This window comes from Somniosus microcephalus, chromosome 13 (genome assembly GCF_052327205.1).
Source record: "Somniosus microcephalus isolate GS21.2 chromosome 13, FLI_Smic_1.0, whole genome shotgun sequence".
Taxonomy (NCBI): Eukaryota; Metazoa; Chordata; class Chondrichthyes; order Squaliformes; family Somniosidae; genus Somniosus; species Somniosus microcephalus.
In genome coordinates, this window is record NC_140999.1 from 167,315,786 (window position 1) to 167,341,417 (window position 25,632).

General features: G+C 42.9%; 1 protein-coding gene across 8 annotated transcripts in view; it reads right to left on the minus strand.

The window, feature by feature from the left end:
- ptprt (protein tyrosine phosphatase receptor type T) overlaps positions 1–25,632 on the minus strand; it is a 1,756,894-nt gene that overhangs the window by 194,895 nt on the left and 1,536,367 nt on the right. For 5 of the 8 annotated variants that reach the window (XM_086005548.1, XM_086005547.1, XM_086005549.1 and 2 more), the window contains 2 exons: positions 12,606–12,724; positions 8,180–8,257 (listed from right to left, as the gene is read on the minus strand). In XM_086005548.1, coding sequence (XP_085861674.1) covers positions 8,180–8,257; positions 12,606–12,724 — 197 coding nt within the window. The remainder of the gene's footprint in view (positions 1–8,179; positions 8,258–12,605; positions 12,725–25,632) is intronic. The other 3 variants (XM_086005553.1, XM_086005554.1, XM_086005550.1) reach the window with 1 other exon arrangement.

Genomic DNA, 25,632 nt, shown 5'->3' on the forward strand with positions numbered 1-25,632 from the left:
AACCGGCGGATAAGACATTCGAGGAGATTGTTACTGTCCTGAAAAATCATCTAAACCCCACGCCGCTGATGCTAGCGGAACGATTTAAATTTTACAGCAGAAGGCAGCTGAAGGATGAAAGCAATGCTGAATATTTAATGGAATTGGGTAAGCTAGCAAAGTACTGTCAGTTTGGAACGGGACTAACAGAAGCGCTAAGAGATAAATTTGTGTGTGGATTATTAAAAGAAGATACACAAAAGCGACTGCTCGAGGAGAATGAGCTGACGCTTGAGAAAGCGGTCACTATGGCAGCAGCACACGAAGCCGCAGCGAGAGGCATGGCAGTAATGCAGCTACAGTCACCGGAACTCAGTACAAATAAATTGGGTTTGAGTACTGTAAAATGTTATCGTTGTGGAAAGGCAACACACGATCAGAACCAGTGTTGGTTTAAAAACCAAGAATGCAGAACGTGTGGCAGGCTTGGCCACATAGCTAAAGTATGCCGGTCAGGAAAGAAGACCAGCAACAAAAAGTCACCGTAAGGAAAATACATAAAGGTGCACAAGGTGACAAAGACCAGTTCGAACGAACAGAAGTCAGATTCAGACGCTAGCAGTAATGAACTGGGTAGCTTAAGAGTACACAACGTTGGTAAGGATGCAGATCTCCAGACAATTTGGGTCACTCTCCAGATAGCAGGAGTCCAAGTAAAGATGGAATTGGACACTGGATCGGCATTGACGGTCATGAATAAGAAAGATTACAAAAGGTTATTCCAACATATTCCCCTATGGGATACGGAGATTATATTGAAAACATACACGGGGCAAAGAGTGTACCCCATCGGAAAGATAGAGGTAAAAGTGGTCCACAAGGGCGAAGAAAGCCAAGTAATGGACTTATATGTGCTACCTGAAGGAGGTCCACCACTACTGGGACGGGAGTGGATTAGGAAAATGAATATGGACTGGCACTCCTTAAAAGCACTAACGGTAGATTCCGGGGAAACAGATGTCAAACCTAAACGATTGTCCAAAATATTGGATGATGCTAAAGAGGTGTTCCAGCAAGGACTGGGAACACTGAAAGGAATTACGGCAAACATCAAGATTGATGAACATGCACAACCAAAATTTTTCAAAGCCAGACCGGTACCCTATGCAATACGACCTACTGTAGAAGCGGAACTGGAAGCGCTAGAACGTTCAGGTGTACTGTCTAAGGTAGATTGGAGTGAGTGGGCTACGCCCATTGTTCCCGTTATGAAACGTCCTTCGAGCAACAAGCCAGGAGAACCAGGGAAGGTTCGCATCTGTGGAGATTTTAAGATCACCGTTAATCCGGTGCTTCACACGGTGCAGTATCCGCTTCCGCGGATTGAGGATATTTTTGCTTCGTTGTCTGGCGGGAAACACTTCACCAAGATAGACCTGGCGCAGGCGTACTTGCAGATGGAGGTTGAAGAAGAGTCACGCCAGTACCTCACGATCAACACGCATAGAGGTTTGTATCGGTATAATAGGCTGGTTTTTGGAGTGGCATCGGCTCCGGCAATTTGGCAGAGGGCCATGGAGCAGGTATTACAGGGAATTCCAGGCACACAATGTTACCTGGATGATATTCTGATTACAGGTGATGGTGATGAAGAACACCTCGCAAACTTGGAACTGGTGCTCAACAGACTGAAAGAGTATGGACTTAGAGTTAATCGGCAGAAATGTGAGTTCTTTCAGAAGCGGATCTCGTACTGTGGTCATGTCATTGACCGGGAGGGGCTTCACAAGTCTCCTGACAAGATAGAGGCAGTTGTGAAGGCTCCCGCTCCGGATAATGTCTCTCAGTTGATGTAGTTTCTGGGATTGATTAACTATTACCATAAGTTTCTACCGAATCTATCCACGGTACTGCACCCGCTGAACGCTCTTTTACAGAAGGGGGTACCATGGGAATGGAGCGAAAACTGTAAGAAGGCATTTCGCAAAAGCAAAGAATTGATCACCTCAGAGGAAGTGTTGGCTCACTTCAACCCGACACTGCCTATTCGGTTGGCTTGTGATGCTTCTCCATATGGTATTGGGGCAGTACTCTCACACAAGTTGCCAAATGGCATGGAAAGGCCAGTCGCGTTTGCATCCAGATCATTGACCTCCGCTGAGCGCAACTATGCGCAGATCGATAGGGAGGCTCTCAGCCTTGTATGGGGAGTGAAGAAGTTTAATCATTACCTGCAGGGCCAAAAATTCACACTTCTGACAGACCATCAGCCGTTGGTATCCATTTTTAACCCTAAGAAGGGTGTTTCGGTGATGATAGCACAGCGACTCCAGAGATGGTCCCTTTTCCTAGGGGCACATCAATATCAAATAGAATTCAAAGGTACAAAGCAGCATGGCAATGCTGATGGGCTGTCGCGCCTGCCACTACCTGAAGCAGAAGAGACGACGAAAGTTGACCCTGTTGAGTTATTTCATTCGACCATCATCGAGTGTTTACCAGTCACCAATGCAAGTATTGAAAGAGAAACCAGGAACGACCCGACACTGTCCCGAGTTTACGAGGTGACAGTGAAGGGATGGCCAACACATGGTGATCCTCTGTTACCAGCATTCTCGGCAAGGCGAGACCAGCTGTCCGTCTGCCATGGTACTTTGATGTACGGGACAAGAGTGATTATTCCTCCCAAGTTACGGGAAAGAGTTCTAAAGGAACTGCATGAAGGTCATCTGGGGGGAGTTAAGATGAAAAGTCTTGCTAGGGCTTATGTATGGTGGCCGGGCATTGACCAACAGATAGAGGAGTTGACAAAAAGCTGCGCTGGGTGCCAAAAAGTGCAAAATGCACCTCCGATCGCACCGCTACACCCATGGGAATGGCCTTCAGCCCCATGGCAACACGTACATATTGACTTTGCTGGTCCATTCATGGACTCCATGTTCCTAATTGCGGTGGACGCACATTCCAAATGGCCAGAAGTGATCAAGATGAATACCACTACTTCAGAAAAGACAATTGCGGTGTTAAGAACAATATTCGCAAGGAACGGATTGCCAGAACAGATATGTTCGGACAACGGACCACAGTTCGTGTCGGAAGAATTCCAAAAATTCTTAAAGAAGAATGGGGTGAAACATTATACCTCTGCCCCATATCATTCGGCGACAAATGGGTTGGCCGAGAGATTTGTCCAAACATTCAAAAAGGCAATAAAGGCCATGAACGATGATCAGATTCCGTTACAACACAAGGTGGACAATTTCCTAATGGCATATCGAAACGCCGCTCATGCAGTGACTAACCAAAGTCCTGCCATGATGTTTTATAACAGGAGGTTGCGGTCCAGGTTGGACTTGTTAAAACCAAATGTGCGGAGGGAAGTGGAAAACAAACAGTTCCGGCATATTAATAACAAGTCCACTCGAAGTTTCGACGTAGGACAACCAGTGTTGGCAAGGGGCTACGGAAACGAAAAATGGCAGTCCGGAACAATTCGGGCCAGACAAGGACCTCTGATGTACACAGTAGATATTGGTAACAATGTGATAAGGCGTCATGCGGATCAACTGGTAGAATCAAGAGCAAGGGTCGAACCCATGGTTGCGACAGAGACAACTGTGGAAGACGTTACTGAACCTGAAGCATCTACCTCGGCAGGGACTGTACCTGATGATGACGTCCAATACATAGGAAACCAACAAGAGTCACCTCAGCAACAAGAATCAGAGACCACTGAAAGGCGTTATCCAAACCGAATCAGAAGGCCTCCTGAGAGACTGAACCTTTGAACTGTTTATACCTGAAGTTATATATGTATATATGTTATTATGTTATGTTAAATGGGGATATGACTGTTAAGCTAAAAAGGGAGGATTGTGGTGTATGTAACCTGTTCCACCTTAAGAGAACTTAAGCCTGTTCCACCTTAAGAGATGTACTACTTTCTCTGGCTGCTGTATACGTAATACCGGTGGTGACCACCGGTATATAAGTACTGTGTAGTGATATTGTATTTAGTATAGTCCTGACCTCCAACTAGTAAAGACCTGTTGAACTTTATTCTTGTAGTCTGTGTCAGTAATTAATCTTAATACAACTGGAACACACAGACTTAACATCTTCCACCATGGGGGGCATGAGATGATCACTCAGGGCATCATGTAACATAACTTCCCCTCCTTTCCCCTGCAGTCCAAGCTGGCGAGGATTGGCAAAGACCAGCTTCGCACCGGTGGAGGACCTGGTCACTCTCACGGATCTCGAGGAGAGAGTCCACCAGATTCTTGGAGGACGTCTGAGTGGTCCTGTAACCACTGCAGCTGCCGACCCCATTGTCGACAGCGATGGTAAGCTTCTCACCTTTACAACTGTCTCCTTCCACTTGTTCCCCCCGCCAGCATGCTTTCTCACTGTGGACCCATGTCATAGCCTTGCCGCAATCTGGCATCCCTTGCTGCCAAGCTGTCCTTTTGTGAAAGCCACTCTTCCACCTCCCTGCTTTCAGATGCTGCATCACCAGCTCGGGAGCCGGGCCCTCAAGCTGCCAGTGCCAGTGCCTCCGAAGGCTCAATGAGAAAATTACTGTCCAACAGAAGGTCAGCAACTCTCTCCAGCAACGATCAGAATGGCCAGCCCAAATGGCTGCAGCTTTTATACTAGTGCTGTCCCCTTTAAATAGCGCCCCCCGAGTCCGAGAAGGGCCTGGGAACGCTCCATCCAACTGTCACTAATAGCGCCAGGCGAAAAGGTTGCAGGTGCCACCGAATATCCGGTCCGGGGCACCAAAAAGGCGTTGCACACTGAAATGACGTTATGATCTGCCTGCGCCCGCGGGTGAGCAAAAAGAGTTAGCACTGGCGCTAAAAGGATACTCAATATGGGAGGTGGCGCTATATTCACTGCGCCCGCCCGGAAATTGGGTAACGCCCCAATTCTCGGGCTCTTTAGGCGCTAATCGCTGGCGCTACCAACCGGATTTCTAGGCCTTCAAGTAACATTCCCCAATCCATCCTAGCCAACTCCGCCTCATACCATCATAGTTTCCTTTATTTAAATTCAGTACCCAAGTCTCTGAATCAATTACTTCACTTTCCATCTTAATGAAGAATTCAATCATAATATGATCGCTCCTCCCCAAGGGGCCTCGCACAACAAGATTGCTAATTAATCCTTTCTCATTACATAATACCCAGTCTAAGATGGCCTGATCTCTAGTTGGTTCCTCGACATATTGGTCCAGGAAACCATCCCGTATACACTCTAGGAATTCCTCTGCCACAGTATTGTTACTAATTTAGTTAAACCAATCTATATGTAGATTAAAGTCACCCATGATAACTGCTGTGCACTTACTGCACGCATCTCTAATTTCCCATTTAATGCCATCCCCAACCTCAGCATTACTGTTTGGGGGTCTGTATATAACTCCCACTAACGTTTTCTGCCCCTTGGTATTTCTCAGCTCTACCCATACAGATTCCACATCGTCAGTGCTAATACCCTTCCTTACTATTGTGTTAATCTCCTCTTTAACCAGCAATGCTACCCCACCACCTTTTCCTTTTTACCTGTCCTTCCTGAATATTGAATTCCCAGCCTTAGTCACCCTGGAGCCATGTCTCCGTAATCCCAATTATATCATATCCGTTTACATCTATTTGCATAGAAACATACATAGAAACATACATAGAAGATAGGAGCAGGAGTAGGCCATTCGGCCCCTCGAGCCTGCTCCGCAATTCAATGCGATCATGGCTGATCATCCAAGTTCAGTACCCGGTCCCTGCTTTCTCCCCATACCCCTTGATTCCTTTAGCCTTAATAGAAACATACATAGAAGATAATTCATCCACCTTATTACGAATGCTCCTCGCATTGAGACACTTCAGGCTTGTTTTTTTAACACTCTTAGACCTTTTAGAATTATTGTTTACAGCGGCCATGTTTAATTTACGCCCTTGATTTCTCTGACTTCCACTTTTGCTTTTCTCCTTCCTGTCTTTTGCTTCTATCCTTGCTTCCCTTTCCTCTGTCTCCCTGCACAGGTTCCCAACCCCCTGCCATTTTAGTTTAAACCCTCCCCAATGGCACTAGCAAACACTCCCCCATGGACATCGGTCTTGGTCCTGCCCAGGTGCAAACCGTCCAGTTTGTACTGGTCCCACCTCCCCCTGAACCGGTTTCAATGTCCCAGGAATATGAATCCCTCCCCCTTGCACCATTCTTCTAGCCACGTATTCATCTGAAATATCCTTCTATTTCTACTCTGACTAGCATGTGGTACTGGTAGCAATCCTGAGATTACTACCTTTGAGGTCCTATTTTTTAATTTACCTCCTTACTCCCTATATTCAGCTTTTAGGACCTCATCCTGTTTTTTACCTATATCGTTGGTACCTATATGCACTACGACAACTGGCTGTTCACCCTCCCCCTCCAGTATATTTGGATTTTCAAAAGGCATTCGATAACGTGCCACATAAAAGATTGTTGCACAAGATAATGGCTCATGGAATTGGAGGTAATATATTAACATGGAGAGATGATTGGTTAAAGGACGGAAAGCAGAGAGTAGGAAAAAACAGGTCATTTTCAGGTTGGCAGCCTGTAACTAGTGGGGTGCCGCAAGGATCTGTGCTGGGGCCTCAGCTATTTACAATCTATATTAATGACTTAGATGAAGGGACTGGGTGTAATGTAGCCAAGTTTGCTGACAATACAAAGCTAGGTGGGAAAGTAAGCTGTGAGGAGGACAAAAAAGTATCTGTAAATGGATATAGGCAGGCTAAGTGAGTGGGCAATAAGGCAGATGGAGTATAATGTGGGGAAATGTGAGGTTATTCACTTTGGTAGGAAGAATAGAAAAACAGAATATTTTTTAAATGGTTAGAAACTATTAAATGTTGGTGTTCAGAGAGATTCGGGTGTCCTTGTACACTAAACACAGAAGGTTAACATGCGGGTGCAGCAAACAATTAGGAAAGCAAATGGTATTTTGGCCTTTATTGTAAGAGGGTTGGAGTATAAGAGTAAGGAAGTCTTGCTGCAATTGTACAGGGCTCTGGTGAGACCACACCTGGAGTACTGTGCACAGTTTTGGTCTCTGTACCTAAGGAAGGATATACTTGCCTTAGAAGAGGTGCAACAAAGGTTCACTAGATTGATTCCTATGATGAGAGGGTTATCCTATGAAGAGCAATTGAGTAGAATGGGCCTGTACTCTCTGGAATTTAGAAGAATGAGAGGTGATTTCATTGAAACATATGAGATTCTGAGAGGGCTTGAGAGGATAGATGCTGAGAGGCTGTTTCCTGTGGCTGGAGAGTCTAGAACAAGGGATCATAGTCTCAAGATAAGGGGTTGGCCATTTAGGACAGAGATGAGGAGAAATTTCTTCACTCAGTGGGTTGTGAATCTTTGGAATTCTCTACCCCAGAGGGCTGTGAATGCTCAGTCATTGAGTATATTCAAGGCTGAGATCGATAGATTTTTGGATTCTAAGGGAAACAAGGGACATGGGGATCAGGCGGGAAAGTGGAGTTGAGGTCGAAGATCAGCCATGATCTTATTGAATAGCGGGGCAGGCTCAAGGGACCCTGTGGCCTACTCCTGCTCCTAATTCTTATGTTCTTATGTTGATGCTGGGGGCTATGGTTCCATGGATGACAGCCACTTCTTTTTCCCTCCTCCTTCTGATACCATACTTAAGTGGGCATTTTTGATGTGCCAGCCAAGACAATGAATGCTGGCTTGGGATTTAACCACAATAGGCATTATGGTCAAGCCTAATCCAATCTCCATACATACGCTTTCCAGAAGAAGTTATTGGATAGAGACTAGACCCTGGCTGACTTTCTCCCTGTTTAACCCAGGGATACTGAAGCTAATTGGAGCCTACCACTGCCCTGGCTGAGGTTAGCAAATGCAGTGTAGACTCAAGAATTGAACCTGGGTCTTTCTAGTTCTGCATGGTTCATTTCCACATTTGGCTCTACCTTTGTCAACTAAGCCATTGGGGAGCAGCAATTTTTATTAAAATTAATATTTTCTGAACATGTCAAACCATTTAACTTGTCTTTCATCTATCATGTTGAATTTAACCAAGTATGATGTGTATACGCAACATTTAAATTGTGTCATTTATTCCCCCCAATATTTTAAGCATAAATATAAATTATTAAAAAAGATGCACTTGTTGTACCTGAGTAATAAGAATTTAGCAAAGATTTACTTTGGACTGTCTTGCTTTGGACAGACAAGGAACAAGGAGAAGACGTAGCTGGATGGGAACAATTAGGAAATAAGATAGCTATTAGACACACATCCATAAGACACACAACAAAAAGAGATTGGTATCCCAGTATCAGACTCAAGGAAGCACACCTTTCACAAATTACATACAAAGAAATTATATCAAAATTGAGAAAGAAAAACTCAAAAGAAGAAGAAATTGCCATTGCATCTCACGATTTTCCAATGAAGATTTTCAATTGTGCCTATTTATGTTATTTAATGGAGTATAAACTTCAAGTACAATTAATTACTTGGAGTGAACTTTTTTGAATACTCATGTTAAATGGTAAATCTGTCAAGTATCTTTGTGAGTTTATTTGTTCACAACACTTGCTGGCTTGTAAGGTAGCACAAGTACAGCCATTTTCAGAATTGTTGGAAAGCTAAGGTCTGGTGACATGTCCATTACATCAGATTCAAATTGGGATGAGATTGCCACAAGACTAACAATTGTCTGAAAATACACACAGAGATGGATTCCATCACAATCATTCAGAAACAAAACGCTCCACATTTGTGCACAACTAGTGCCCCTCAATTACTCTTTTAGGGCCTCTGTTCATAGTCACTTTCCTGCTCCCTCCATTTGCACATGCATGGCTCAGGCTAAGTAATTTTGTACTTCACTCATCCTCCCACTCCACTCCCACTTACAAGCCTGGACTCTCTTGGACCTAGACTCTGTTCCTTCCAGGGAAGAAATCAACAGGAAATTATTTGGTGGATAGAAGTCAGGTTCTGCTAGTGGGTTAGAACCAAAGCCATGGAATGCTCAATTGCTCTGCAGCAGGGGCACAGTGGCTTGAGAGCTCTTATGGGTCTGGAGGAGAAACTATGGAGTAAACATTGCTTCGCATCCCGACAATTGTTAGAGTGCAGATTCAGCGCTGGTCTTATAAATTTTGAAGTTGGACCCCTCACCCCGGATGTGCACACAATAAGTGGCCACTGCCACATTGGTAAAGGTAGACATTAGGCGCCCCTGGTGGCCGCCTGAAATTAATGCTAATTTCATTAAACTATGGCTCAGAAATTCTGTTCGCAGGCCTCCCGCGGGCGGAGGGCTGCGATCTGGAAAAATCTGCGCCAAGACCGGAGGGCTCCCGGGAGGCGCAGAGTTCCGTTCCTGGGCCTCTCCAAACTGCCGGTGCGCAGAGCCCACGTATCCCAGAGGCGCAGGCGGTTCACAGCGTCCCTGGGATCATGTGGGCCATAGGGAGCCAATCAGAGAAGGGAATCTCCCTTCATACATTTGACAGGAAGACCTGTCAAATATATGAATAGAGATCACCCCCAAAACATAGTAAAACTTTAAATAAATTTTTTTTAAATCAAATTTTTAAAATGACTTGAAATTACATAACTTTATTTTTTTCAAAAATTTAAATTTTTTAACGGGGCTAAAAATAAACTTACCTTTCTTTAAAGTATTTTTAAATGATAAATCAGGGGAAACATTTTTTAAAACTTTTTTCAACTCTTATCCTGGTAAAAGCAGGCTGTGCACCTGCTTTTACCAGGCGCAAGAATTGTAAGTATTTTCTGCGGGCGGAGGTTCTGCAAAAAGCAGAACTCTCCGCCCACAGAGGCCCTTCTCCCGGGCAGCCAGAGAATCTGTCAAGTGCATGCCTGAAACTGGCATTTCCGATGTCCCTACGGGTGAGTACACAGCACGTACTCACCAGTAGGGAACGGAATATCTGCCCCTATGTTAATAGGGGCCCTGTGTTTGAATTAGGACCCCATTACAAAATTGGTGCTGAGGCGCCATTCATTCATACTTTCTTATGCTCGCTGAAGCAGCTCTATTTAAAGGGGTTCTCACCCCTGTTAAACTAAGTCGCTGGAAAGTTGTTTTTGGCTAGTGGAGATTTTTGGAGGCAATTTTTTGTAGTTTTGGCTGGGCTTTGACAGTAATTCAGAGTACAGGGTAGTTGGACTCCTGACTTTTGGCTAGGTCAATTGAAAATTTAAAAACTGAGATTGGTACATTTTTTTTAGGCAATGGTATTGAAAGATACGGAACCAAGGCGGGTAGATGGAGTTAAGGTACAGATCAGCCATAATCTAATTTAATAGCAGAACAAGCTCAGGGGGCTGAATGGCCTATTATTTGACTTCAGTGGCTACAGGCGGACTTGTAAAAATGGGAATGTTGCTGGAATCACCACAGCAGTGACAACAGCAGGCACAGCAGCAAAGATCTGTGGAGGGTCAAATAAGACAACGAAAGAAGCAAGCGCCAAGGAGACGATACAGCTTGCGGATCTTTCGAAACAGGATGTCATACTTCAATACATCAGAGGAGCAGTGTGTGAGGAGACTGCTTTTCAGCAGGCAGGCAATCATTGACCTATGTCACCTGTTGCGACAGGAATTGGAGCCAAATACCAGAGCACACACAGCATTGCCTGTTGCTGGGAAGATAATGGTGGTTCTTGACTTCTATGCCACAGGCATAGTCAGCAACATCAGTCCACACGACCACCAAGCAACTGATAGATGCCGTATTTGCAAGGAGAGAGCAATAGATCACTTTCCCCACAGAGGCTGCTGATCAGGAGGAGACAGCTCTTAGATTTGCCCTTGTCGCTGGACTTCCCCAGGTGCAAGGTCTCATTGACTGCACACAGGTTGCCAGCGTTCTCTCCATCAGGAAGCAGCAAAAGTTTAGGAACATAGGAACAGACGTAGGCCACTCAGTCCCTCGAGCTTGTTCTGCCATGTAATTATATCATGGCTGATCTGTATCTTAACTATATCTACCCGCCTTGGATCTGTATCCCTTAATACCATTGCCTAACAAAAGATCTATCAATCTCAGTTTTTAATTTTTCAATTGACCTAGCCTCAATAGTTTTCTAACAGGAAGGGATTCCACTCCTTTAATGTTCAGCTGGTGTGTGACCACAGGCAGTAAATAATGCACAGGCTGGCAGGGGAGCAGGCGTGCTGTCATTCTCTCCCATTGAGCCAATGCCGCTGTCATGGGGCTGCGTCTCTACACTGCCTCTGCTCTGTGTGAGAACAGAGTGCAGGAGTACAGTGATGCTCCAGAAGCACCTATCCACGCGCTCCACACTCCTATCCATGCTTTCCTTCATGGACTGAATGGCTGAGGAGACGAGATGCTAGACTACAAAGCCCCGATGTTAGTAGTCCGAGCTCCCAGTGAAGCTGTCACTGCATTCTTCATCATTATACGACCCACTGCAGTGTTCATAGAGCTGACCACTCACTCCAAGGTTGACTGCATGGTGTCAATGTCTTGCTGAATGAGCCCACACAAGCCAGAGCTGGACTCCTCCGTGTTCTGTTCCATTGTGCGCAAGCTCTCTGGCAGGCTGCCCATTGCACTTAAAGGCACATGAACTTGTACCAAATCAAAATAATTAAATAATTACTTACCTACATTCTGCTCACAACACTTGCTCAGGTATCTATGTAGCATGCCCGGGGATCGAATAGAGAACTCTCTTTACTTTATTTTGGCTTACTAATTTTATCATGTTCACTTCACATGATCTCCATTATTCTTTAGAAGGTAGCAGAATAACATACTAGGCTGTGACTTAGGCTTTAATTTACAAACATATTTATTAATCAGTAAAATAATAAGTGAACAACAGCCGTAACACACTGTACATTTTACAGCAATCTTCAGGTTTCGCTATATCCTCGAGCAAGTAGAAAATAATAAAATAGTCACAGTGCTGAGCTAAACTCTAATGCCATCTTTCATAGCAGTTCTTGTTCGTTCTCACCAGCTAGGCTGAGAAATGCCTTCCAGAAAACAACCAAATCCGAAGCAACTTTAAATAACAGTATTAACTTAAAAAAAGCTGCAGATCAAACACATTTTTGAACAAATCCCACAAGATGTTTGTATTTGAGTTGAATACCTTGACCCTCCTGTAGAGACTCAGCTGCGATAAAATGAATAATATCTGTAACATGTGCATCAAAATAAACTAGGGCATATTTTTCTGTGAGCGAAGCTGTTTTCTAATCCCTTCGGTACGATGACAGAATTAAAGAAGCTAATATTATGATATATTCTAGACAAAAATGCTTGGGTTTGGCCATATTTTAGGTATAGATTGAAATTAAAAGGTTTAGAAATTAAAGTACAGTTTGGAGTATTGCATTGCGACTTTTTTTTTGTAAATTGAATTTATTTAGATTATATCACTCGGTCTACGAAGTGAAAAGCTGAGACAAATTCAGGTAGTGTTTAATATCTGACCTCAAAATCTTCCTAGCTTTTACCATTGACAGGTGAAAATCAAATGCCTCTAAAATGATGCTCGTGATGAATTCATGTTAGGACTTACATGCTTCGTCTCTTTGAGCTGCTCCATGCTTGTTACAACTCTTGTCTGTTGCTGTTACCACGGGTTCCATTTCTCGCTGGGTGGTGTTTTGTGTTTCCTTTTGCTTCTTTGCCAGTTTCCTTTAATGTTTGTTGGAAGATAACGAGAGTTTGGTACATTGAAAGCAATTTTATCAACCAACCATCTTATCAAACAATATTCATTAAGCTAATCAAAAACATTCATTACTGTAAGACCGAACTATCAGTGCATCAACGGACATTCTTTAAATCTGAAACTGCAAGTGCTTTTATTCAAGGTGTTTAAAGACTCCAGCAATTAAATATGTATAAGTGACATTCCTAAGTTGACTAGTATTCTATTAGAAACCTTCCAAGTGTTGTCTCTGAACTCACATTCAAAAAGTATGAACAGTTAAATTTCTATCAATTTATTCTACATGAATTTTTCCATATTTGGCAGAAATTTGCTATTAAAAATTTCCACACTACCAAAATGTCTCTGTGTGCTGGCTTATATTTGCAAGTTTTTCACCTGTGAAAAGGTTCTGCATTCATGCCATGGTAGTTCTCCGAAATTGTGTTGTAGTTTTAGTAAATGGGGGAAATTAAACAGCCTTTTCCAGCCCTTCAGAAATTGGCGTGTTTTATGCAGGCATAACAGGAATCTATTTTTTTACACAGGGGATACCTGTTGGCACACTTTTGTATAGCACAATTTTAACCTGGAAATACTATTATTTGACTACTGCACTGAAGCTATTTCTATTCTCTCTTCTGCTCCCTCACATGCGTACTATAAATGGTCGTCACCAAAAGCATAGTAAGACGGGAACCATTACCTTGGTAAAGTATTATTAAATTGATCGGCAGTTTTCATTAAAATGTATATCTTTATTTAGGAACTTTATTTGGAGAAAAGATGAGGTAGATTTTCATCTTCACTGACTGCACAGTAATCTGGCGAGCGGATTGACCTCCCTTTAACCCGCCCGATTTACATTCCGTTGCAATAAAAGGGGTCTATAAAAGACTGGCAATCCTTGCTCCGCCAGATTACTGCCCAGGTGGTAAAGACAAAAATCTTGCGTCTTTTAATTAAAAAAAAATCTCTTCCATTTACCTTCAATTTTCTTCACTTATACCTCTTGAAAGTACCAACACATGCTGTGTTACACAGGTACCAGCAGCCCCTGGATCAAACTAAAACGGCTTTTCTTATTAATCTGTACAACTGTGTACATACATTATATACTTACCATTCATCCATTTGGGGAGTCCAACACCGCCTTCAGTGTGCCAGTGCAGCCTTCGGTCGCCTGAGGAAGAGAGTGTTTGAAGACCAGCTCCTCAAACCCAGCACTAAGCTCATGGCCTACAGAGCAGCAGTGATACCCGCCCTGCTGTATGCCTCAGAGACATGGACCATGTACAGCAGGCACCTCAAAGCACTGGAGAGGTACCACCAACGCTGCCTCCGTAAGATCCTGCAAATCCATTGGCAGGATAGGCGCACCAACGTCAGTGTTCTTGCTCAGGCCAACATCCCCAGCATCGAAGCTTTGACCACGCTTGATCAGCTCCGATGGATGGGTCACATTGTCCGCATGCCCGATACGAGACTCCCAAAACAAGCGCTCTACTCGGAGCTCCGGCATGGCAAGAGAGCCCTAGGTGGGCAGAGGAAATGCTTCAAGGACACCCTCAAAGCCTCCTTGAAAAAGTGTAACATCCCCATCGACACCTGTGAATCCCTGGCCCAAGACCGCACAAAGTGGAGGAGAAGCATCCGGGAAGGCACCGAACACCTCGAGTCTCTACGCCGGGAGCAAGCGGAAGCCAAGCGCAGGCAGCGCAAGGAGCGCGCGTCAACCCAATCATCCCACCCACCCGCCCCTTCAACCACCGTCTGCCCCACCTGTGACAGAGACTGTAGGTCCCGCATTGGACTCATCAGTTACCTGTGAACTCATTTTTAATGTGGAAGCAAGTCATCCTCGGTTCCGAGGGGCTGCCTAAGAAGAAGAGATTGGGGAGGAGACCTACTTTTCTGCATTTTTAAGAAAATGGATGGAAAAAGAAATGTATTTGGAGGGCAAGCAGTGGCCATTCTATTAAAAATGTGGTGGTGGCATAAAGAAAACTGCCAGCAGCAACAGTCAAAAATATATTGGATAGATTATATTGAGCAGCTATTGATCCCAATTCTTCTACCACCACTAAAGCATCTATTGCTATCTTTTAATACTGGTCATTGTATGTGATGCAAATAGAACTTAGCACTACTGCAAAATGTATGAGTTTACATGTAGGCTAATATAAAATGGCTTTGCACTCATGATCAGAAATTTCGCATACTGGCCAACATATTCCTCCCTTGTTCCACTTTGCTCCTGTACTGGCCATTGTAAATCACTTGAACCATCCACCATGTTTCGATAAGGTCCCGCATAAGAGATTAGCGTGCAAAGTTAAAGCACATGGGATTGGGGGTAAGGTACTGTCTTGGATAGAGAACTGGTTGGCAGACAGGAAGCAAAGAGTTGGAATAAACGGGTCTTTTTCCGAGTGGCAGGCAGTGACTAGTGGGGTACCGCAAGGATCGGTGTTAGGACCCCAGCTATTCACAATATATATTAATGATCTAGACAAGGGAACTAGATGTAATATCTCCAAGTTTGCAGATGACACAAAGCTGGGTGGGCATGTGTGCTGTGAGGAGGATGCAGAGAAACTCCAGTATGATTTAGACCGGTTGGATGATTGGGCAGATGCATGGCAAATGCAGTATAATGAGGATAAATGCAAGGTTATCCACTTTGGTGGCAAAAACAGGAAGACAGATTATTATCTGAACGGCAATAGATTGGGAAAAGGGGAAGTGCAATAAGACCTGGGTGTCCTTGTGCACCAGTCGCTGAAGGTAAGCATGCAGGTGCAGCAGGCGGTTAAGAAGGCAAATGGTATGCTGGCCTTCATAGCGAAAGGATTCGAGTACAGGAGCAAGGATGTCTTGCTGCAGTTATACAGGGCCTTGGTAATACCACACCTTGAGTATTGTGTGCAGTTTTGGTCACCTTATCTGAGGAAGGATGTTCTTGCCATGGAGAGAGTGTAGCGAAGATTCACCAGACTGATACTTGGGATGGCAGGAATGACATATGAGGAGAGGATGGGTCGATTAGGCTTATATTTGCTAGAGTTTAGAAGAATGAGAGGGGGTCTCATTGAAACTTATAAAATTCTAACAGGACTAGACAGATTAGATACAGGAAGGATGTTCCCGCTGGTAGGGGAGTCCGGAACCAGGAGTCACAGTCTAAGGATAAGGGGTAAGCCATTTAGGACTGAGATGAGGAGGAATTTCTTCACCCAGAGAGTGGTGAACCTGTGGAATTCTCTACCACACAAGGCAGTTGAGGCCAATTCATTAAATATATTCAAGAAGGAGTTAGATATATTTCTTAAGGCTAAAGGGATCAAGGGATATGGGGAGAAAGCAGGGACAGGATACTGAATTTGGATGATCAGCCACGATCTCATTAAATGACAGAACAGGCTCAAGGGGCCGAATGGCCTACTCCTGCTCCTATCTTCTATGTCTATGTTTCTATGTTTTTCTTTGCTACTTTTATTTAACATGGTGCACATGTGAATGCCTGCTATATCTACACACACAGACATATGCATGTAGCCATAAAACCTGTAAAATACATATAAGAAAGAAATACATTGCATTTATACAGTAGCTTTTATGATCGCAGGATGTCTCAAAACAATTCACAGCCAATGAAGTACTTTCAAAGTATAGTCACTGTTGTAATGTGAGTGAAGGGATTAAAAGTTAAATTAGCGGCTTAACCGACTAGCTGGCTGATGTAATAAAGGAGAAGTCTGGCAGAACAAAGACAGTTGCTGACAGTTGGAAAAAGCATATTCCACGATGATTGGGGGAGTGAAAGAAGGCGAGGAGGCCATGCATTGAACAATGGGCCACCAATCAAGGACGTGCGGTCAATACTTGGAATGGAAGGAGAATAAATGAGATTAACAAGATGTGATTTGCGAAGATGTGGTTAATTGTATGTAAAATGGATGAAAGCTAAAGAGTAGAACAATGGCAGATGTGGAAACAGGGCAAATGCGATAAACAAGATGGGTTTTGTGGAGATGTGATTAAGTGTACGTGATTTGGACAATTAATTGGCCAAGTCCCTAAGATGTGAAGGAAACAAGATGTAAGTTTGTATATAAGCCAGCTGCTCAAATGTAAAAATTAGACTCTCGTCTCAGCTGCGGCTGAGAGAGCCTCCCCCTGCACGTACTTGACTAAAGATCGCTTGAAACCAGTACACGCTGGTTTCCGTCTGCTTTGGGGCAGAAAGAAAATCCCCAACAGGAGTAACATGGCAGGCAATCTGCACACAGTGCAAATCCTTTACATACAGCACGAGGTCATGGAGCTGTCCAACAGTTTAAATCGGGCAACTCCACCTAACACAGGTTATAGCCATGGGTTGAATTTTAACAATGCTTTAAGTTTACTTTCACAAATGACTGGTATAGAGTAACTGTAATTTGTTTTGACTTATATTCAATGCTTCTCTTAATGCATCCTGATGCTTATTTGTCTTATTGATCACCACCTTTTCTTGTGGGAATGTTTGTCAGGATCGAGTAATAATCACTCCTGTTCCACACTTTTCTACATAATTGATTATATACAAGGTGTATACACGTGCAGCATGTTCCACACCCAATTACATTAACATTACTCATGTCCACATTACGTGGCATTCGCAGTTCAGGTGTACAACCTCAAAAAAATCCTTTTGAATATTCACTTCTTCTACACATATGACTTTGCCACATAGCACAATTTAATGTTCACTGCAAATGCAATAAGGCTGCTTACAATGCCTTCAACATTATTCATGAACATAGGGAATAGTTGAGAACCCAGTACAGATTCTGAGGAACTTTGAAAGTCACTAACTCCCTGTGTGACGGATGCTCATTTGTCATCTCACTCGCTGTTTCTTTTGCTGAGCCAATTACCAATGCCGTTTGCTACATCCCATTTTACTATTTATGTCATTGCCTTTGTAAAAAGTTTCCTGTGTTTACCTTTTAAAAGTTGCTACATGTTAAATATCCACTGTTATCCGACGGTGTCAACTCCTCAAAGGTACATTCCCACTCCAGAGACTGGAGCACAAAAAACTAGGCTGACCCTTCAGTGCAGAACTGAGGGAGTGCTGCAGTGTCGGAGGTGCCATCTTTCAGGTGAGACATTAAACTGAAGCCCTGTCTGCCCTCTCAGCTAGATACAAAAGATCCATGGTCACTATTCGAAAAAGAGCAGGGGAGTTATCCCCGGTGTCCTGGCCAATGTTTACCCCTCAACCAGCAACAATAAAACAGATTATCTGGTCATTACCATGTTACTGTTTGTGGGAGCTTGGTGTGTGCATATTGGCTGGCACGATTCCTACAACAGTGATTACACTGCAAAAATTACTTCATTGGGACTTGAAATGCGCTCTATAAATGCAAGTCTTTCTTTCTTTTTAGTTAATTTGTGAGGCATGATCACTTACTCCCAAAGCCAGGCTAATTGGTGTTGACAGGCTGTATTTTCAATAGAGGATCATTGATGATATTTTACAGAAAGCTCTCAAACATTTCTCAAACTTCTGAAGTTAAGCTTACTCATCTACTATTCATGTCATGTCTGTATCCTTTAATAAAAATCAGCTTCACATTAGCAATTCCCCATTCCCCAGGTATAATCCTTGTTAGTAAAGAACTATAGATTGTTTCTGTCAATCTTCTGCCTATTCAGTCCCTTACTTTTTCACAATTCTCAGGGGCATCCTAACAGGTAGCTAGGCCCCATCGACCATCAATTCCGCAATTCTCTTCACAAATCTTTGTTTACTGATCTCTACATTCATTAGAACTTCCACTTAGACCCCATCCATCTTAGTCATAGGATCTGGAATCCTCCCACATTTCTTTCGTGAACACTGATGTGAAGAATTAATTAAATGACTCAGCCATTGCCTGGTCCTCAATGACTAGACTGCCCTTATAATTCTTCACAAATAACTGGTCCTTTAACCTCATTAAGCTTCTCCAGTAAAACAGAATTAGTCACAAACTGTGCCTAATCCCTCTTGAGGATTCTCCCCGTGTTTTGACAATGTGTAGACTGGCCACACTGCATGTAATGAAGGTCAAGATAAGTGTCTGACTTGTTAGAATTAACATATTTTTATTTTATGAGTCTTAATGAGCTAATTTAGAAAGCTATCTTTCCTCCTGCCGAAAATATTTTGAAATACTAGGAAAGATAGCATAAACTTCATTTAATGAAGGTCAGCTTGCTATTAAGTTAAGAGCAACTTTACTATTTGATCTAATGCTTAGCCATTTAACCAATTGCTAACATTCATTTGTGAATAAAAAGCAGAAATTACGTTTCCTTCATCTTAAATTCAACACTGCCTATTAATAATTAAAAGACAAGTTTATTATTTTAAAAGTGAAATAGCAACAGATTTAGCCAGGATTTTCTGCTGTGGTGGGAGGGGCTTTGCCCCCATGCCATGGCAGTGCTCCTGACCCCGATCAACTGTCCAGAGTAAGGTTAATTTGGATTTTTTGGTGCAATTCTTGCCTTCGTAAGGGAGGCAGACTTGGGAGGAGGGGTGAAATAGCGTAGCCAGCTATGGGATGGCCAAAATGAAAAAGTTTTTCAAAAATCCCTCCCTGACCAATCCAATTAAAGTGCTGCAGCAGCTTAAAGGGCCGGGCTGTACCCAGCAGACTGCATCAGCAGTAAGCAGTTTCTGTATAGATCATGATTCGCCCTTTTTCTTTAGATACGGTAATGGAGGTCCTCCTGTAGGAGATGAGGCAGAGAGGACTGCCTGTTTGTGGCATGGGGTCATTCCCAGTGGCTCATGCCCAGTGGAGGGAGGTGGCATTGGTGGTAAATAGCACTTCTATGGTCCCCCCCTCCAACGCTCCCCCCCAGCCAGCCAGTGTATAATGCAGAGAAGTCTAATGACTCGATGAAAGCAGGTAAAGTATAAGGAGTCACTCACAGCTTTTAAGAATGCACTATACTAGCATACGCATCAGATCCTTACAACTTACTATCGCTATGTTCAAGTGCTTCAACTGGGGATTATTATTTTACAGCAGTATCTCCAAATGGGCCTAGCCTCACATCCTTACATGCATGCTGTCCCTTGAAAGCCTCATCTGGAATGTCATAGTTCCAGCACCTATGATCAATCTTTCATGCTCTGCTTGTTGACATGTGGGTTGCGTTACATGTTCTGCGAAACAAAGATCTTCTAAACTTTAGGCTTCTAAGCCTCTATGAGGAAGAAGCTATCCAAAGCCTGGAGATGCTCACTGTGAGTCGGCAAAGGAGAATGGGAGGGGTGGGAGTGGGGAATGGGGGCTGTGTCAGCTATAGTTGCCTCTCGACATTCTGTTGCTGCTCCATCTCATGTTGCAGGAGCACATCCAACTTCCTGCAAACAACCTCATGTTCCTCCTTCTGAAAGTGACCAGAGAACTCGGCTCCTCTGCCACCCACTTCTTCTCCAGATGAAACATAGCAAGGAGAAGGGATAGGAGGAGGAAAGAGATCTGCCAGGCTTCTCAGCTTCAGGCCCTGCCAGCATAGCATAACCCATGCCATTATTCACCCTCTCCTTGCCAAACACCCACCCAGAGTCATGGACTCAAGGCAGTAGTAGATAATGAACATCAGGAGAGTTCATAGGATGAAGCATGGAGGATGAGTGTGCAGGAGAATTGGGGTGGGGGGTGGGCAGGGGGGAGGCATTCTGGAGCGGGGGGGTTATTTTTGTGGGGCTACAAAGAGCATTCCTGCTGATCCTGGCCCACAATTTGTTTTAGTGGCCATGTTATGAGCCTTCCCTTTGGTTAGGCTTATCAAGGCCTAGTACCAATGGGCAGGGGGAGAGGCAGGGTGCGCATTTACAGATGTGTTTAAAAATTGAATCAGGCAGACCAAGGTGATTTTTAAAAAAAGTTTCAACTGCTGGTCGCCCCACTTTCCAACATCAACGGGGCTGGCGACAGTTGAAAATCACCCCCAATGATTCTGCTGAGAAAATATAGACTGCATGTAGGCACCATCAGTGTTTCTATAAAGGATGCTTACAATTCAATAGAATTAGATGAGAGGCAAAATCCATAACTAATTCATAATAATTCTGCTCGTGTCTTGGTAAAAAAATTGCCATTAATTGCAAGCTTAGGAGTGGGAAGACTCTTGATATTGCTGATGGTGGAGCAGTTTGAGCAGGGCCAAGTGCGAAAGAGGGATCTTAGCACTGAAGTGTACTGGGTAGGAAATAGAGAACAGCTTATTAGTGCAGGATGAATGTGAGTATTCTATCATGGATGTGGATCACAATGGTCTTTGTGAAAAATAGAACATCTGCAATCATCCTGCCAAAGTGATTTTATTTGGTTTCATCTGTAAGACTTTGATTTGAAATGAAAAACCTCACAATATTTTTCAACTGCATAACAATGAATGAATGGAAATTATAAGTTATAATGAAAATTTAAACTTGTATTAAATAATAATTAACAGGTGAAATTGAAGCCTGATAAAATTAGTAATTAACTCTTTCAGATTGACTTCTTCTGTCTGCTGTTTTAATGGACGTGCTAACTCCCCAATCTTGATAAAATAGTAGGCATAGGAATTTCATGTGACTATTTTAATGTTTATGATATTAATACCACAGTTTGAGTTCAATTCATTACTGTTTTCATAATAATTTATATAATACAGTGACTATCATTGTATTTCACCTGATATAGAAGATCCTACTGATCAAAAGCTTGATAATTCATACTTAATTACATGGAAATGTGTTACGTGACTGATAAACTGCATTTCCTTATGTCCCATTGATTACTTGAAGCCTTTGACTCAACAGTTGCCCAAAGTTTTACAGTTTCACCATAAAAAAATGAATATATAAAATGGTGCAAAGGAATTATGTGACAACTTTATAAGATTATTCAAAACATATGGCCCAGAATTTCCTTGAACTTTTTGGTATAACTACGATGTAAGAGTGATGTTGCGTCATTCCACCTCCCCCACTCTCGAGGAAATTTGCACATAACTAATTTACACTGGTTTTACGTTGGAACATGCACATCTCCTCAATTGTTTGGACAGCTCTCGAGATGTATTCCCCAGAACCTCTGTCGCTCAGTTACATAGCTCCACCTCCCCATGCAAAGGAGCAGCTCATGCGAGTTTCCTGCATTTACGTCAGTAATGCACTGGCATAGTATCACCCCCCCCCAAAATTAGACGCAGCAAGTCCTGAAGTCACTTGTGATTGGCATAACTGAGATTTCCGGAGTTTGATAGTGATTTTCGTTTCTTTTTTTCTGACTGAGACCTGCACTATACTTACCCAAAGTTCTGTCAGTCGCAGTGTACCTGAAATTTTTCAGACCCCTGCTGCTCCCCTCTATACGTTCAGAAGGACTAAGCAGCTGGAATGGCCTTCCTAAAGGGCATACCCCTATTCTACAACATGTTGGAAGAGGAGTAACAGAAGCAAGAGGCTCTGAGAGTGAGGCGCCATGGCAAAAGACAGTGGCCCACTTGCTGTTACTCCTATTGGTGACATTGTATCTGCGCATGTTTCATGCAGGTTTTTACTTTCCGGCATAAGCCAATGAGCTGCGTGGAAAATTTTGGCTTTTGTTCCTATCAGCAAGATTGGAGTAGAATGCCATATATTTTGGCGTCAGTGCGATCCAGGAAATCCTGGGCCATAATGTCATATAGTTGGACAGTACAATGTTATGCCATCTTATCTTTTACAAAAGCCTTTTGTAATTAATATTGCATAGCTGACATTTTAACTAACTCTGTTATCATCTCAAGCCAGGAGAGCCACTGACGTGGGAAAGGGATTGGAAAACATATTGGAGTGTAAACATATTGCGTTTTGTGTTTGGTGACAGACCATTTGCTTCTATAATGCAGAATCCATTCCATTAGCTTTAATAGATTTCATGCCATGTTTTGTGACAGATGCAGTCAGCCAATTGACTGTGACAGAAAGGAGCAGGGAGCAGAGAGTAGGGCATGTGTTATGAGCACACTGCTGAGGAAGGTGGTCTAATGAACAGCAATGGCAATGCATGAATAATCTTTTAAAAAAAAGTGTGTTCTGTGTGTCTCTATTGACCAGAGTTAGGAAAGAAATTCTGCCCTGTGAAAAACACTATTCAGTAAGATAGGCTAGAAGCAGGAAAGGGAAGCTGGGAGCTGACAAGGCCAACTTTAGCAAGGGAAAAGGGTTGGAAGCTGAAAGCGGCAGCTTATGAGGCTGTGCAGAAATGGAAGACAAGGCTCCAGCTTGTGAGCAAGGCTAAAAGCTGAAATAAAGGTGTAAATGAACTTTAAACACGCTACAGAATGTTATTCTTCTAATCCTGTTGGAACTGAGGGAATATTAGGTGCCGAATTGCATTGGCCTGATTTAATAATATATAAATGACAATGTTAGATTACTTTGTATGGGAAAGAAGGGAAGGGAACTTATCAGAGCTTTATCTTTGTGGAAATTTCAATCGTGGTATTCAATTTGCTCAGGTGATTAAATAAACTGCGGGGCGCTCATAATGGGGCAAAATGTATTGTTGGAATAATTGGGCTACATGGACTGCTCTCATTCCATACTTTAACCTACTCATAAGGTTCATAAGCTTCATCCCAGAAACGCTACTGGCCCTAACTATGGTCAAGTCCCAAAAGCCCTGCCTGAGGAACAAACTATTTCCCAGGGTTGACCAGTGCTATCCTGTTCAAGTGGAAAGTAGGAAACAGTATGACTGTGTGCAAGAAGCGACCAAAAGCCACATGTCTCATTTATCCATTATTTTCACAAATAATTATGAAGACTGGACTATGCTGAAGAGGATTTGGATGAGGTAACAGACTGTAGACTGAAAATCATCTGAAACCTTACCCAATGTTAGTTACAACCTTATCATTTTCTGTGAAGCTTATACATTACTATTGGCTATTTGTTTATATATTTCACTAAAATGAAAATAACATCACCCTTGTAGAATAAATGATTCAAAAACACTTAAGTTACAAGAATATATTATTTCCCATTTTAATCAAAAAAGTGAAAAACTTCACACACGGTGTAATCCGTGTTTCATTAGTATTATGCATGGGAATATCTATCATTTGTATTCATTAACAAACTATTGTTTTTACATACTTCATCCATACATCTCTGCTTCTGAATCCAAATTGAATAAAATGGGGAACAAACACAAGTTCCCTGCTGCATCCATTTAATACTGTAACCAATTAATGCTTCTCACCTGCAGGGCTGCACACAAACATTTTGATGAATGCTGCCAGTGACTAGCCATTTAACAGTTACAAATCACCGTGATGGATATAAACTGGTATTTACATCGGCAGCATCGCTCTGAATCAATCAATCCATCATCGTCCAGCTGTGTACCATCAGAATGAATCAAAAGCATCATTTACATCAGCAGCTTCTGGGGTTTATTATATTCTATTATAGACCAAGAAGCTGAAACCAAGCTATTTATTAAAAAAAAAGGATTTTGCGGTTGTAGCCAAGCCCACATTGTGCAGTGGAAAGTGCATTGCTACATCAGCTGGTTTTACACTCAATCGGTTAGAAATGACCATTGACAGTAGTGATGGACATACGCTCGATGCATTTATATTCCCCTGCCAGCTATTTTAAAAGAATTGTTAACCTCTCTAAAATAAAAAAAGAATGCTTGCATTAAAGTAGCAGGAATGTCACCACATTACGGGAAGGATGTGATTGCACTAGAGGAGGTGCAGAGGAGATTTACGAGGATGTTGCCTGGGCTGGGGAATTTTAGCTATGAGGAAAGATTGGATAGGCTGGGGTTGTTTTCTTTGGAACAGAGGAGGCTGAGGGGAGACCTAATTGAGGTGTATAAAATAATGAGTGGCCTAGATAGAGTGGTAAGGAGGGACCTATTTCCCTTAGCAGAAGGGTCAATAACCAGGGGGCATAGATTTAAAGTAATTGGTCGGAGGTTTAGAGGGGATTTGAGGCAAAAATGTTTCACCCAGAGGGTGGTGGGAGTCTGGAACTCACTGCCTGAAAGGGTGGTAGAGGCAGAGACCCTCATCATACTTGGGTATGCACTTGAAGTGCCATAACCTACAGGGCTACGGACCAAGTGCTGGAAAATGGGATAAGAGTGGATAGCTCTTTGTCGCCGGCACGGACAAGATGGGCCTCATGGCCTCCTTCTGTGCTGTAAACTTCTATGATTCTATGATTATATGAAAGCATTCCTCTGTTAATAGCCGATTTCCAGCCTTAAATGTTTAAGTGTATTGGTGAGCGGAGAATGCGTTGTTGGTTGGAAGTCCAGCTGGTCAGTGCTAATCCCCTGGTTTATCATTCAATAATACTCACTGCTGCAGAGTTTGCCTTCGCCTTCAAACTTCAAAACAATTAAAAACTCTATAATTAGGCTTCAGCTTCCTGTTCCAATTGCAGTGGAGCATGTATCACTGTAATAATGAGACTCTGGAGGCTGCTGATGGCTAGCACCAGCTGTACTCTTCCGTTAAAGATGAGGTGAAAACAATAGTAGACGGGCTGATGATTCAGGTGAGAGAGACTAGTCTGACTCATTTTTAAAATACAGACAGAGCCTCAGGAAATAAAGGCCGAGCACTTTTTGAGGAGTTTGAAACTGGGAGTTTTTAAATGGTTGAAAGGTCCTGTAATATTTTATGGTATATGCAATTTTATGAAATGTCTAGTTGATCACCTGTGACACTGCAAACAGGTGAAGCGGGGTTAGAGGGTACAGGATAATTGGACCAGGGCACGCATATATAATTCAGTCCCCATTTTAAAGTCATACGATGCGTCCATATTTTAATATTATTA